The 11,953-nt window shown below is 49.8% G+C and overlaps 1 protein-coding gene across 1 annotated transcript; it reads right to left on the bottom strand.

The window, feature by feature from the left end:
- Positions 1 to 3: 3 nt before the first annotated feature.
- Positions 4 to 11,853, bottom strand: FAM104A (family with sequence similarity 104 member A). The gene is made up of 4 exons (XM_040438745.1): positions 11,712 to 11,853; positions 10,596 to 10,729; positions 4,572 to 4,665; positions 4 to 2,429 (listed from the first exon to the last, which is right to left on the bottom strand). Exons 2-4 carry the CDS (start codon positions 10,610 to 10,612, stop codon positions 2,211 to 2,213), a joined length of 330 nt encoding a protein of 109 aa, XP_040294679.1. The 5' UTR covers positions 10,613 to 10,729; positions 11,712 to 11,853; the 3' UTR covers positions 4 to 2,210.
- Positions 11,854 to 11,953: the final 100 nt, after the last annotated feature.

Raw genomic sequence — 11,953 nt, 5'->3', positions numbered from 1 at the left:
TTTTGGGTGTGCGTTCCCCTTTAACATCACCGTTCTCTCTGCTCCACAGATTTACACAATGGGAGGAGTAGATTGCGTGGGTGACGGGCTGCCTGCTCTACCTCGTCACCTGAGGCCTGGCCATGAACCTGGGCTTTGAAGCAGATTAATACAACTGAACAAGTGCACCTCATACGGTGCTTCACTTCCAAAAAAAATAATTGTTTTTTCTTCAACTTTTGCCGAACCAATGCTGTATTCGGTATAAATGGAGGTGTTAGATGGCTTCTTACCAATGTAGCACCGAAGAGGAGGAGGAGTGCGCTGCCGCGAGTGAAGAGCATGGGGCTTATTTCATAAAGGTGCCTAAATCTGCTGTCCAGTCGGGATCCTGATGAATGCTGACAGTTTTGGGGCTCTGTGAAAGCTCATATTAATAGGAGCATTGTGCACGTCATCAGAATCAAGCAGGAGGCCCCATATTGTGTTACACAGGAATAGTGTCCAGGGCCCCAAAAATTGGGAGCAGCAAGCCAAAGTGCACTCGGGTCTGCTACGTACATAAAGCAGTAAAAGGGATTTCCGGGTCCCGCAAACCCTCCTCAATTACATACAACTCGCCTGTAGGAGAAAGTTTGTATATACTTACCAGCCTGAAGTTGTGTGCTGCTCAGGAACTCCTGAAAATCTAGCTTCCGCCGATGTCACATCATTTACCGGGTTTCCAGCCTAAACTATGGAGGAGACGTCACTTCCGTTGTGGATGGAGCTAGATCTAGTCGTCTCCCTAGTGCGGGCGCAAACTCCGGAATCCACCTTATTTGCACATGCACAAGGGAAAGGAATAGTTCTGGAGATAGCCAAATACAGCGCTCACCTATCTCCAGAACTCCCATAGAAATGAATAGAGCGGCTGCACAGATGTGCGACCGTCCAATCTGGTCATTTTAGGGGAGCAGCAAGGGACCCTCGTTATCATGATTGGTGGGGTTCCCAGCAGTAGGACCCCCACCAATCTGACAGTTATCCCCTATCCTGTGGATAAGGGATAACTTGTACCCCTTTAAGTATATTACAAACTTTCTTCTAGAGGCGAGTTATGTGTAATTTAAAAAGATTTGCAGGACCTGCTGGGTCCTGTACTAGAATCAACATTCATCACCCTATCCACATGATGTGATGTCTGATTGCGGGGGACCCCACTGATTATTAGAGCGGAGGTCCCAAGCCCCCCTGTTCCTTCTCGCTAGACCACTGTTCTCTGCTATCTCAGTCATGGAGAGGCAGTGAATGCTTGGATTGGTGGGGGTCCAACACATCTGTGGTTGGTTCAAAATGTCGATTCTGGTACAACCCCCTTTAAAGGCATACTAACTCAGCGCTTGACTAATTGGCACCGTGTCTAAAAAAGTAGCTGCTGGCACCTAATGTCTACGGTAATTTTACTACTGATGCTACTGCCAGGCTCAGCCAACCACTTGGGAACCAGCCTGGTAGATTTCATAGATGACATACCAAGTTATACACTAGGGCAAGTATCTCTACCAGAAGGCCCAGGCTCCATCACATCAGGTGCCCCGTAGGTTCACTGGTGGGACAACCGCCTACGGCTTTTAGTTCCCCCCCGCCACAAACCAGGGCTGGGGGTGCAATGTAGGTTCATGTCACAATCATAACGGCAGCATCTGATGTAAGGTCTGAGTTCCCTAATTAAGCGCCATGATGTCCTGAGGGGATTGAATGGTGACCCTTACATCAAGCAAGGAGGTACATGGTGGTGGTTGTGGAAGCTCTGATCCAAGACAAGTCCTTTGTTCCGTTGCTTTTTGCCATCTGAACATGGAGGTGGAACCAAGCTAGTGTATATATACAGCCCCCCCTTTCAAAAGTGCTAATTAAGGTCACCTTCCAAAAAGAAAAAAAAAAAGAAAAAATGATATATGTACAAATTAAATTTACACAACACCTAAATGCACACGGCAAGATGGCGTCTCTGACCAGCAAAGATTCCCTGTCCGAAAGGCTTCACCTTCTTACAGAAAGATGGAGTCTCCGGCTCAGGGGGCTGAACTGAGCGTGTGATAATCTGTTACCTTGGGTAATGGGTGGGAAACGACAGAATAAAGCCAGCAGGTAACGGCTCGTGGGGCCGCTTTGGAAGCAACCGGAGGGCTGTAATATTGGCATTAGACACATAGTCCGTCTGCAGGGTGGGATCCGTGGCTGGCAGGTCAGGAGGAGGGGCACCCCCGCTGCTGTAGGCTGGAGAAGTGCGCTTCTTTTAAGATCTGGTTGATGACAACATAGGGTCCCTGATTTAGCGCCGACTGCTCTGGGACGGAGAATGGCTGTGGGGTGGCGGGGCCTGACGCAGCCACTGTCTGTAGATTCTCCGACCCGCTACTCCGGTCCAAGCTTAAGTTACTGTTACTGCTGTCACTCCCTGATGACTAAAAGGAGAAGGGGAAAGAAAAAAAAAAAAGTTACAAAAGTACAAAACGAATACTATAATATTAAAGGGGTTGCCCAGGGTTTGAAAAGCACCACACCTGTCCAGAGGTTGCATGGGGTATTGAAGCTCAGCCCCATTGACTTCAATGTAAACTGAGGTGCAAAACCAGATACTCAGACAACCCCTTTAAGAACCAACCCAAGTAAGGCTCAGGCTATACAATAGCATCTACACAGTGGAAAAACCCATTCAGGTTGTCCCTGCAAAAGCCAGACTGGATCCAAATCTGACCATATATATCCCGCGAGTTACTAATTCTGCTAAAAGGGGTTGTCTGGGTGTTTAATATTGAGGACCTGTCCTCAGGATCGGTCATCAATACCCGATTGGTGGGTGTCCACCAGCTGTTTGATGAGGTCGTGGCTCCTTGCAGCTTACCAACCACAGTGCTGTATAGTGGCCGTGCTTGGTATTGCAGTTCAACCCCATTCATATGGGGGGGGGGGGGGGGGGGGGGAGAGGGAAAGAGTATACAGAATAGCTCTCCTCAAACATGTAGGTGGCTACTAGTGTTGAGCGAACTTCTGTTTTAAAGTTCGGCGTCTAAAGTTCGGCTTCCGGTTAGCAGAGAATCCCGATATGGATTCCGAATTCCGTTGTGGTCCGTGGTAGCGGAATCAATAATGGCCGATTATTGATTCCGCTACCACGGACCACAACGGAATTCGGAATCCATATCGGGATTCTCTGCTAACCGGAAGCCGAACTTTAGCCGCCGAACTTAAAACAGAGGTTCGCTCAACACTAGTCGCCACCCTTTAGGTCAACGACCATAGCTGAAGCCATACAGAACCCCGGATCTTTAACGGGCAGGACACTAACCTGTAAGTGGCACTAGAAACTTTTTCCCTTTTTGAAGAAAGCTATTTTGCAATGGTAGATCTGACATGTAGTCAAATGTAAAGGTAAAACGGCAAGATCAGCCATTATACCCCGATACAGCAGTCCCCCATGATCACCAGATCCATCACTGATCCTGTTGCCATGTCTTCAGCCTGTAGTAGTCATCCTGCAATCAGGAACAAGCCTACTACAGCCAGAAGGTATTTTCACACAGGACTATTACCCAGGGTGTGCATAACTTCAGTACAGCATAGAAGCTGCCATACGATGCACAAGCCTAGCCTTCTGTGAGGGACACTGATGGAAGGAGAGGCACTAGTATTAGGATATGTCATCGTGACTGGGTGGGGGGTTGCAGCAGTTAGACCCCCCACTGATCACACGGTGGGGTAAAGGGATCTTTCAAGGTTTAAGAAATTCACGGTGGTCAATCTGTAATGCCCAATATCACTTACATAAAAAATCTGATTAATACAGCAGTAAGATAAGATAGGCCTGGTTTACTTCCTGCTGAGCCTCCTTGCCCATTCTCTACCCCTTAGTTCAATGTCAACTCTGCCTTGAGCTGAAGACTTGAGCAATCCGACACAAACAGAAGAAAACAACTTGTCTGACAACCCAATTCCAAGGATTATGGGTAGTGTTGAGCGAACTTGTGTCTTAAGTTCTGCGTCCAAAGTTCGGGTTATCGAAGAATCCCGTTATGGATTCCGCTACCACGGACCATAACGGAATTTGGAATCCATAACGCGATTCTTCGATGACCCGAACTTTGGACGCAGAACTTAAAAGACAAGTTCGCTCAACACTAATTGTGGGTAATGCATTTGGAGCAATGTCATTGTCTCATGCTGCAGTAGTAATCAGATTTTTCAGATAAAGGTCTGAGCTATGAAAACCTGTTCCACTGGTGGGACACTTCTACCCATCAGAATGATTTGGTTGCTCAATAACGGCATTACGGGTACACGGTTTTCACCAAGAGAAAACCTTGTGCATTGTGGGAAGGCTATTCTCACTTCTGACCATTATCAAACATGGCACCATTTGCAAATGGGGGAATCTTTACACTTCTAATGCCTGGGAAAACCCTCCATAAGACAGCCAAGGCCATACAGGTCTCAGTAGGCGAGTACATCTACCTCTTCATGGGCACTGAAAGGTTAATTGCTGGAGTCCTAGGTTTACCGGCAGATGACAGTAGGCCTATTGTATGCTGCAGGCAGGGGACACTTACCTCCGCCTCTGCCTCCCAGTCCTGGAATGTAGGACTCCCGTTGCTCCGTTTAGACTGTGGGAGCTGGGAGACATCATTATTTCGCCGTCTCTTCCTAGAAATGCAGAATTAGAGAGGATGACTAGGGTTAGCATTAGATAATCATCACATAGATGTGGATATTGGGTCGTTTTCTCTAAACATTCTTCTGACCGGTATCATTTAAGAAGGGGTTATCCGACACTAATAAATGCTCCCCTCACTGATTCTACTTACCTGGCTCCCTGCGCTGCTCCTGGGGACGAGCCTTCCTAGCATCGTGGGTGACGCTATGGAGGCTCATCCCCGTCCGCCATTGCCCGCCTCCCCCACGACACCGGATGTTTTCATCCGCGCAGCAGCGGCGGTGCAGAGACCAGGAGCGAGCCGGGGAGCCAGGTAAGTAGAATCAGTGTGTGGAGCCCAGTATATGGGGGAGCATTTTCTAGTGTTGGATAATCCCTTTAAAAAGGTTTTTTTGGTGCTACTCAGGATAAGCCATCCATAATATCTGATTGGTGGGGTCCAACATCCCTCGCCGATCAGCCTTTCTGCAGTAGCTCCGCGACCGGGAGTACACAGTGGACATAGCCGGCCATACACACGAGCTGGTCTGTTTTGTGGTCCGCATATCAGTAAAATACGGTTGCGATCCATGTTGCATCCGAATTTTATTTATGGAACTATTGACTTCCAACATTTTGCAGAACAGACATACGGATGTAGAAAGAATACATAGAATTCCAACATGCCCGATTGCTTATCTCGCAAAAAGTGTCACCACAGAGCAGCTTACTCTCCCCCTCCCAGGACACCTGCATGCTCGGCTGAGCCAAGTGTGCACTGTAGGTAGGGGTGGTTTGGCGAAACACCTGTGGGATGACATGTATGGCTAGCCTTAGGTATATCCACAGGACCATAGGCTTCATTCCCATCACGCACAGAATAGAGCAGGGGTAGGCAACCGCCGGCACTCCAGGTGTTGTGAAACTACAACTCCCAGCATGCACACTTGCTCTGCTCTTCTCAGAACTCTCATAGAAATGAATGGAGCATGCTGGGAGTTGTAGTTTCAGAACAGCTGGAGGGCCGAAGGTGGCTGACCCCTGGACTAGAGCGAAAGCCTCATTAGGCTACATACACATGACCAAAAAGGAAAGAACGGAACAGGTTATATAATTTGCGGAACAGCCGCCTGGATGCAGACAGTACACGGATGATATCCGTTTGCTCACTGTCTTTGTATTTCACGGCTCCAAATGAATGCAATCCACAAAAAATGCAGATCGGATGTGGACCAAAAACTATGTCGTGTGCATGAGGCCTGAAGAAGCTGAAAGTCAGCAGTTTCCGGATTCAGTTCACGTCTTCGCACCAGACACTACGCGGGCATTTTCTCACGGGATTATCAGATTTGCAAACCACCTGCTTTCTGCGCTGCTCCCGACCGCTGCGCCAATCTGCCGCCTGTCTGACGTGCATCTAAGCCGAATGTCTAATTACACAAAGGCACCTTGAGATGGACGAAAATCATCTTCTCATATTGGACAGGACACGCAACTGCTTTCCTTTATCAGCCATTAACCCCCTCCGTGACCAGCCTGTTTTGGGCCTTAAATGGGTTGTCTCATCACAGACGATGGGGGCATTGCGCTATATCAGGAACGGAGCCTCGCAAAGTGGCGGCTGGAGGACTTCGGTCCGGCCACCACCAAGCACTCCCCCCATAGGAGTGAATGGGAGCGCACCGCGCATGACCGACCACCGCTTCCATTCACTTCTATGGGCCCGACGGAAATAGCAGAGCCAGTGCTCGTCTATTTTTTTGGGGCCCCATAGAAGATGAATGGAGGGCGGCTGCTCATGTGCAGGGCGCCCTCCACTACTTTCGGGGCTCCGTTCCTGATACACCGCTGGGACCCGCACCTATCAGACAATGGGGGCATATCCTAGCGATCTCCGAGAGCTATAACTTTTCTATTTTTACGTCTTCTGTGGGACAAGCTGCAGTTTTAATGCCACCATTTTGGGGTACAGATACTGATTTTAGTTTTTATTGCTATCATTTTGGAGGTATAAAACACTTTGATCGCTTTTTATTCAGTTTTTTTAGGCTGGCAAATAAAAAGTAGCAATTCTGGTATTTTTTTTTTAAAGCCATTCACTGTATGAGATAAATGTGATAACTATGTAGTGCGAGTCATTACAGACGTGACCATGCTAAATTTGTGGAGGGACTTTTACTTTTGGAACTTTTTCATTAGAAGGCATTTCTTCAATGGAAAAAAGGAGTATTATATTTTTTTTTACTAGGAATTTACTTTAAAGCGAACCTTTCACCTGCATTTCACTTAATAAACTATCAAAAGTACCTTATAGATCATCCTCATCACGCGCGAGGAATAGCGCGTGAGGAAGAGAAGACAGGCAGGCATCGGGGACGGCGCATGCGCGATTCAGTTACAGGATCGCGCTCGAGTCAGACGGCGCATGCGCCGCCTGTACAAGCGCGGTCCCGGCGACTGAGCCGGGTGTCAATTAGACTGCATAGAGGCGGGGTTAGGCAGGAGCGTTACAGCCTGGAGTGAGGGAAGGGCGACCCCCTTGACTTCTAACGTGACTTGTGGAGCTGGAGAAGAGTACTTTATAAGGCGATTTTTTCATGCATATACATGGCAGAAAAGCGGGACAAGACCGTGTGCTAACACAATGAGGATGATCTATAAGGTACTTTTGATAGTTTATTAAGTGAAATGCAGGTGAAAGGTTCGCTTAAAAAAAAACTTTAATAAACCATATAATAGTCCAAAACGGGGACTTCAATATTAGATGTTTTGATCACTCTGTAATTCTCTGTTAATGTACTGCATATAAATATACTGTCTGTGTTAGGGTACATTCACATGAAGGTAAGCAATCTGTGCCCGTGCTGCGGACCGCCACTAGTGGTCTGCAATGCATGGGCACCAGCCGTGTGAATCCTGTACTGCGGCACGGACCCATACAAGGACGCAATATATACGGCAAAATGTCCTATCTTTAGCAGGGGGCAGAGGCACGGATCCAGAGGTTGGACCATGTTTTTTCCAGAAGAGTAAAAATACTCCTCTGACCATTTTTGTGGAGTATTTTTACCCAAGGAGGAGAACAAAAGTTGCGGAAATTCAAATACATAATACATAGGCCTGCATTTGCCAACAAGTGCGTTGGAGGCTGCGTTTGGAGCCTCTGTGGCAGAATCTGTCGAAAGATCACACAAAAAAGCCTTGTGTGCAGCACTTTTTGGTCTGGTAAAAAGACAGATCCCGAACAGAAACTGAACGGATCCCATCATAGTCGGCAGAGTCTGTTGAGCAGGGCCACCGGCGGGGAGACGGGAGGGAGCAGGGCCACCGGCGGGGAGACGGGAGGGAGCAGGGCCACCGGCGGGGAGACGGGAGGGAGCAGGGCCACTAGTAGAGGGGGGGGGGGGGGGGGGGGGAAATCCTATAAGATTTTGTGTCTTTCCTTTTATTTCTGTAAGTCACGTCCTCTGCACACACTTAGATACTACGCTCCTCATTATCCTGCAACCGGAGGGGGGTGCAGAGAACTGGGAGACTGGACGGAACCATGATTGAGGAAGGGGGGGAATCACTCACTTGAAGACCGACAGGCTGAGCTTATCACTGCCACAACTTTCCCGACCCCCGCTCCGCCCAGGGGCCGGGACACACACAGGCCCGGGGACAGCTCTTCTCTCAGGCCGGGGACCAGTCACACGAGTCTGCAGCTCCTTAGCGTCTCCCGCGGTCCATGGGCAGTGCGCCCTGCTCACCTTACTACAGCCACGTCTGTACAAGCGTCTATGACGCTTGTACAGACGTTATTGTGACCTCTGAACGGATCAAAAAGCCCACAGAAGCGCTTCTAATCCGTGCCTCCGCGCTGAAACTTGAGGATGGCGGGCCCATTAAAGTCAACGGGTGCGCATCCGTGATTCACAAAGCCAGTGCCAGTATATTGCGGAGCCGCCATTTCCGTTCCGCAATACGAGCACGGACGGCCTACGGTCGTGTGAATGCACCCGTATACCGGCTGCGCCACAGAGGTGCGGCCTGCTAGGATACGCTGCGGGCAGGCCTGGGGTCTTCATTAGGCCATAGGAAAACATCAGCACCCCGCAATCTCATTTGCGGGGTGCTGATTGGAGATGGAGAGAGCTCCTTCCCTCTAAACCACTTCTTATGCTGTGATTGCTATTCACCACTGCATCTAAGGGGTTAAACAGCCCGGCTGCCGTAAAAAGGTGGCGGCATACACTAGGGCCCCTAAGGGGTTAAGACTAACAGTGACGCTTCAGTACATAGCTACCACAGAACACGCCTAGGGATAGACACAGAAACACAACAACCGTTTTGTGTTTACAGCACCTATGCAGACACTCCCCACCCCCCATAGTCTGACTGTCCGCACGAAGGGGGGGGGGGGGGCAGAGGGAATGCAGATGTAATACATAACTGCAAGGTCCGACTACAACAGGTAGCCTGTAACCACAGAGTCCCATAGGTGCGCACAGGAGCTGCTAAACAATAAACCATAGAAGTCAATGTATTTGGATTATTTTAGATGCATTACAGCAATGTAGGCACTGGCAGTGAGGGCGGCATCGCGAAGCAAGGTTGCTGCATGCCATCGTCACATCCAAACGAGTGGAAGAAATGCCCATCGGACCTGCTGAGAACGCAGACGCTTTTACCCACAGCAAACCCAGCTCCCCCTGCTTGTTCAGTCTCTGTACAAGCACAGGCAGTGCTGCTGGGTTGGCAGAGGGATGGCAGCGCCTCTGCTGACTCTGGAAGCTTGTCTATGGCATGACATACTGCCACTTCATGTTTACCACGTACGCAGTGTGGGTGCGGGAAGCCAGCGTAGCAGGGATTAACCCTTCCATGGGAAGAACGTCAAACTCCGCGCAGATTTCTACCACATCAGATTTGGTCATCATCATGTTCAGGAGACGAGGCGGCGCCATTAGCAAGGGGGTGCCAGCCGTTACCTAGAACTGTAACTATGATCCTAGCCATTTAAGCCCTTAAGAGTCCATTCACGCGTCCGTATGCGTTTTGCGGATCCGCAAAACACGGACACTGGCGATGTGCGTTCCCGCGTTTTGCGAACTGCACATCGCCGGGACTCTCATAGAAAATGCCTTTTCTTGTCCGGACAAGAATAGGACATGTTCTATTTTTTTTGCAGAACGGAAGTGCGGATGCGGACAGCACACTCCGGCCCCATTGAAAATGAATTGTCCACACCTGTTCCTGCAAAACCGATGAGGACGTTTGAATGGAGCATACAAGACCCTTGGGGGGGGGGGGGGGGGTCACTTAAAGGGAACCTGTCACCGGGATTGCGTGTATAGATCTGAGGACATGGGCTGCTAGATAGCCACTAGCACATCCGCAATACCCAGTCCCCATAGCTCTGTGTGCTTTTATAGATATGTAAATGAACCTTAGAGGAGTCCGGTCTCCTCCATGCTTGAGAGAGGGGTCCAGCGTTCTGACTCTGAGCCCAGCACCGCCCCCCATCCTCCGAATCTCCTCCTTGCTCCCCGACGTCACAAAGCTAGCACCACATGCGCAGTTTGTTCCCTGAGGCTGATACCAGCACAGGGAAGGAACACTATGCAGACACTGTGCATGCGCCAGCTCACGCAGGGACCCCCCCCCCCCCCAACTGGACCTTCACTGCAAACTGCTGGCAATTCATTCAGAAGTAGGAATAATAGAGGAACGGGACATCATATTCCAGACTGGTTGTTACATGGAGAATGCAAGCAGTTACTAAAACGGAGACGTCAGGAGAGGGGACGGGTCCTCTTTAAATGATCATAGGACGACTCCTGGGTGACAACCAATTTAGCTATTATTTCGACATCCAAGTGAGTTGTCACCAGGGATCAGAATTTTCAAATGACCCATTTCATTCATCAAAGAAAGCCAGGCAATATTGACTTCTGACCTGCTATCGGGCAACATCTGGGCTCTGGGGTCCGGCTGTACCGGGATCCTCGCTCTGACGATGGGGGTTCCACAGGAAATGCGTGGGGGGTGTGGGCTGGGGTCCAGTAAGACGTCTCTGCTGCTTAGTCCAGGCTGAAAAAGGGACAATATAAAAAAATTCATGCAAATTCAAAAAGACTATGAGGTGCCCTAATGTCACAAAGGTGGTATCCCGACAGGACACAGATACAGGCCCCCCCCTCCTATGTACTGGGCGATGCCCTCCTGGTGTCATACCCTGGAATCTGCTGTGCCATCAGGGTTATAGTGGTTCCCATGCGTGGTAACACCCTCCTTCATTTTGGGGGTCCCCATTTTAGAGACCGATGCGGGTCCCAGAGGTGGAACCCATATCTATCGGACATTGGTGCGAGATGGGCCGACCCCTTTACATGGGACTGAGCTGCTGCAAGGTCATGTGACCGATCACGTGGCCTAAGAAGACACGGCAGCGCCCCCCCCCCCCCCCTGATCTGATATTTAGTCCATCAATATCCAAACCTCGGACTCTGGATCGCCGGACACGGGTGTACAGAACCCGACGCCGCGGTCAACAGCGACTGCGGCATCTACGTGGTTTACAGAGAGTGACTGAATCACAGGACACGACAGGTTAACACAGCGACCGAAGCCTAGTGAAGGCCCCCAGACCCGCCATCTTTGTCCTCCTCAAAGATGATTGCTGTGAAACTACATGTCCCAGCATGCCCTATTCACTCAAAACCGGCAAAATAAAATGGTGCCATTTCTACCGCGCAGTGAACGCTATAAAAGCAAAACCTCAACAAACAATGGCGCAGAAACTAAAGTAATTTTTTTGTTACAGTTGAAAATGTGTTTAAAAAAGGAAAAAAAAAAAACTCGTCCAGCAAAAAAATAAAATAAAAATGGCTCTTGGAAAGGAAAGAGTGAAAACAAGAGGCCAGAATCGGCCTGGTCCTGAAGGGGTCTATTATAATGGGAGGCCATGGCGGCATATACGGGGCTCACCACAGAACACTGCGGCAGGGCATTCTGAGACTTGTAGTCCCACAGAAGGCGATACAAAGGGCCGCCCCTCCTCCTCCCGCCTCACCTAGGCTCCGTCTCCCCGAGGCTGCTGCCCCGGCTTCTCCCGGTCCGGCTCATACTCCTCATACGCTGGCTGACGCTCTCATTCCCCGCCGGGCTCCATGGTCCAAACCCAAGCTGCAGCCGGATACAGGGCCTTGTGACGTCACCACGCAGCCTTGGCGGTGGACCAATAAGACAGCGGCTTCACAAATGTCGCCGGAGTGGCGAGTAGGGAGGCCATTTTCTTGGTTATAATAAAAACAA

Source organism: Bufo bufo, chromosome 6 (assembly GCF_905171765.1).
Source record: "Bufo bufo chromosome 6, aBufBuf1.1, whole genome shotgun sequence".
Classification (NCBI taxonomy): domain Eukaryota; kingdom Metazoa; phylum Chordata; class Amphibia; order Anura; family Bufonidae; genus Bufo; species Bufo bufo.
The sequence above is the reverse complement of the archived record's forward strand: the minus strand, read 5'-3'. Positions and strand labels throughout refer to the sequence as shown.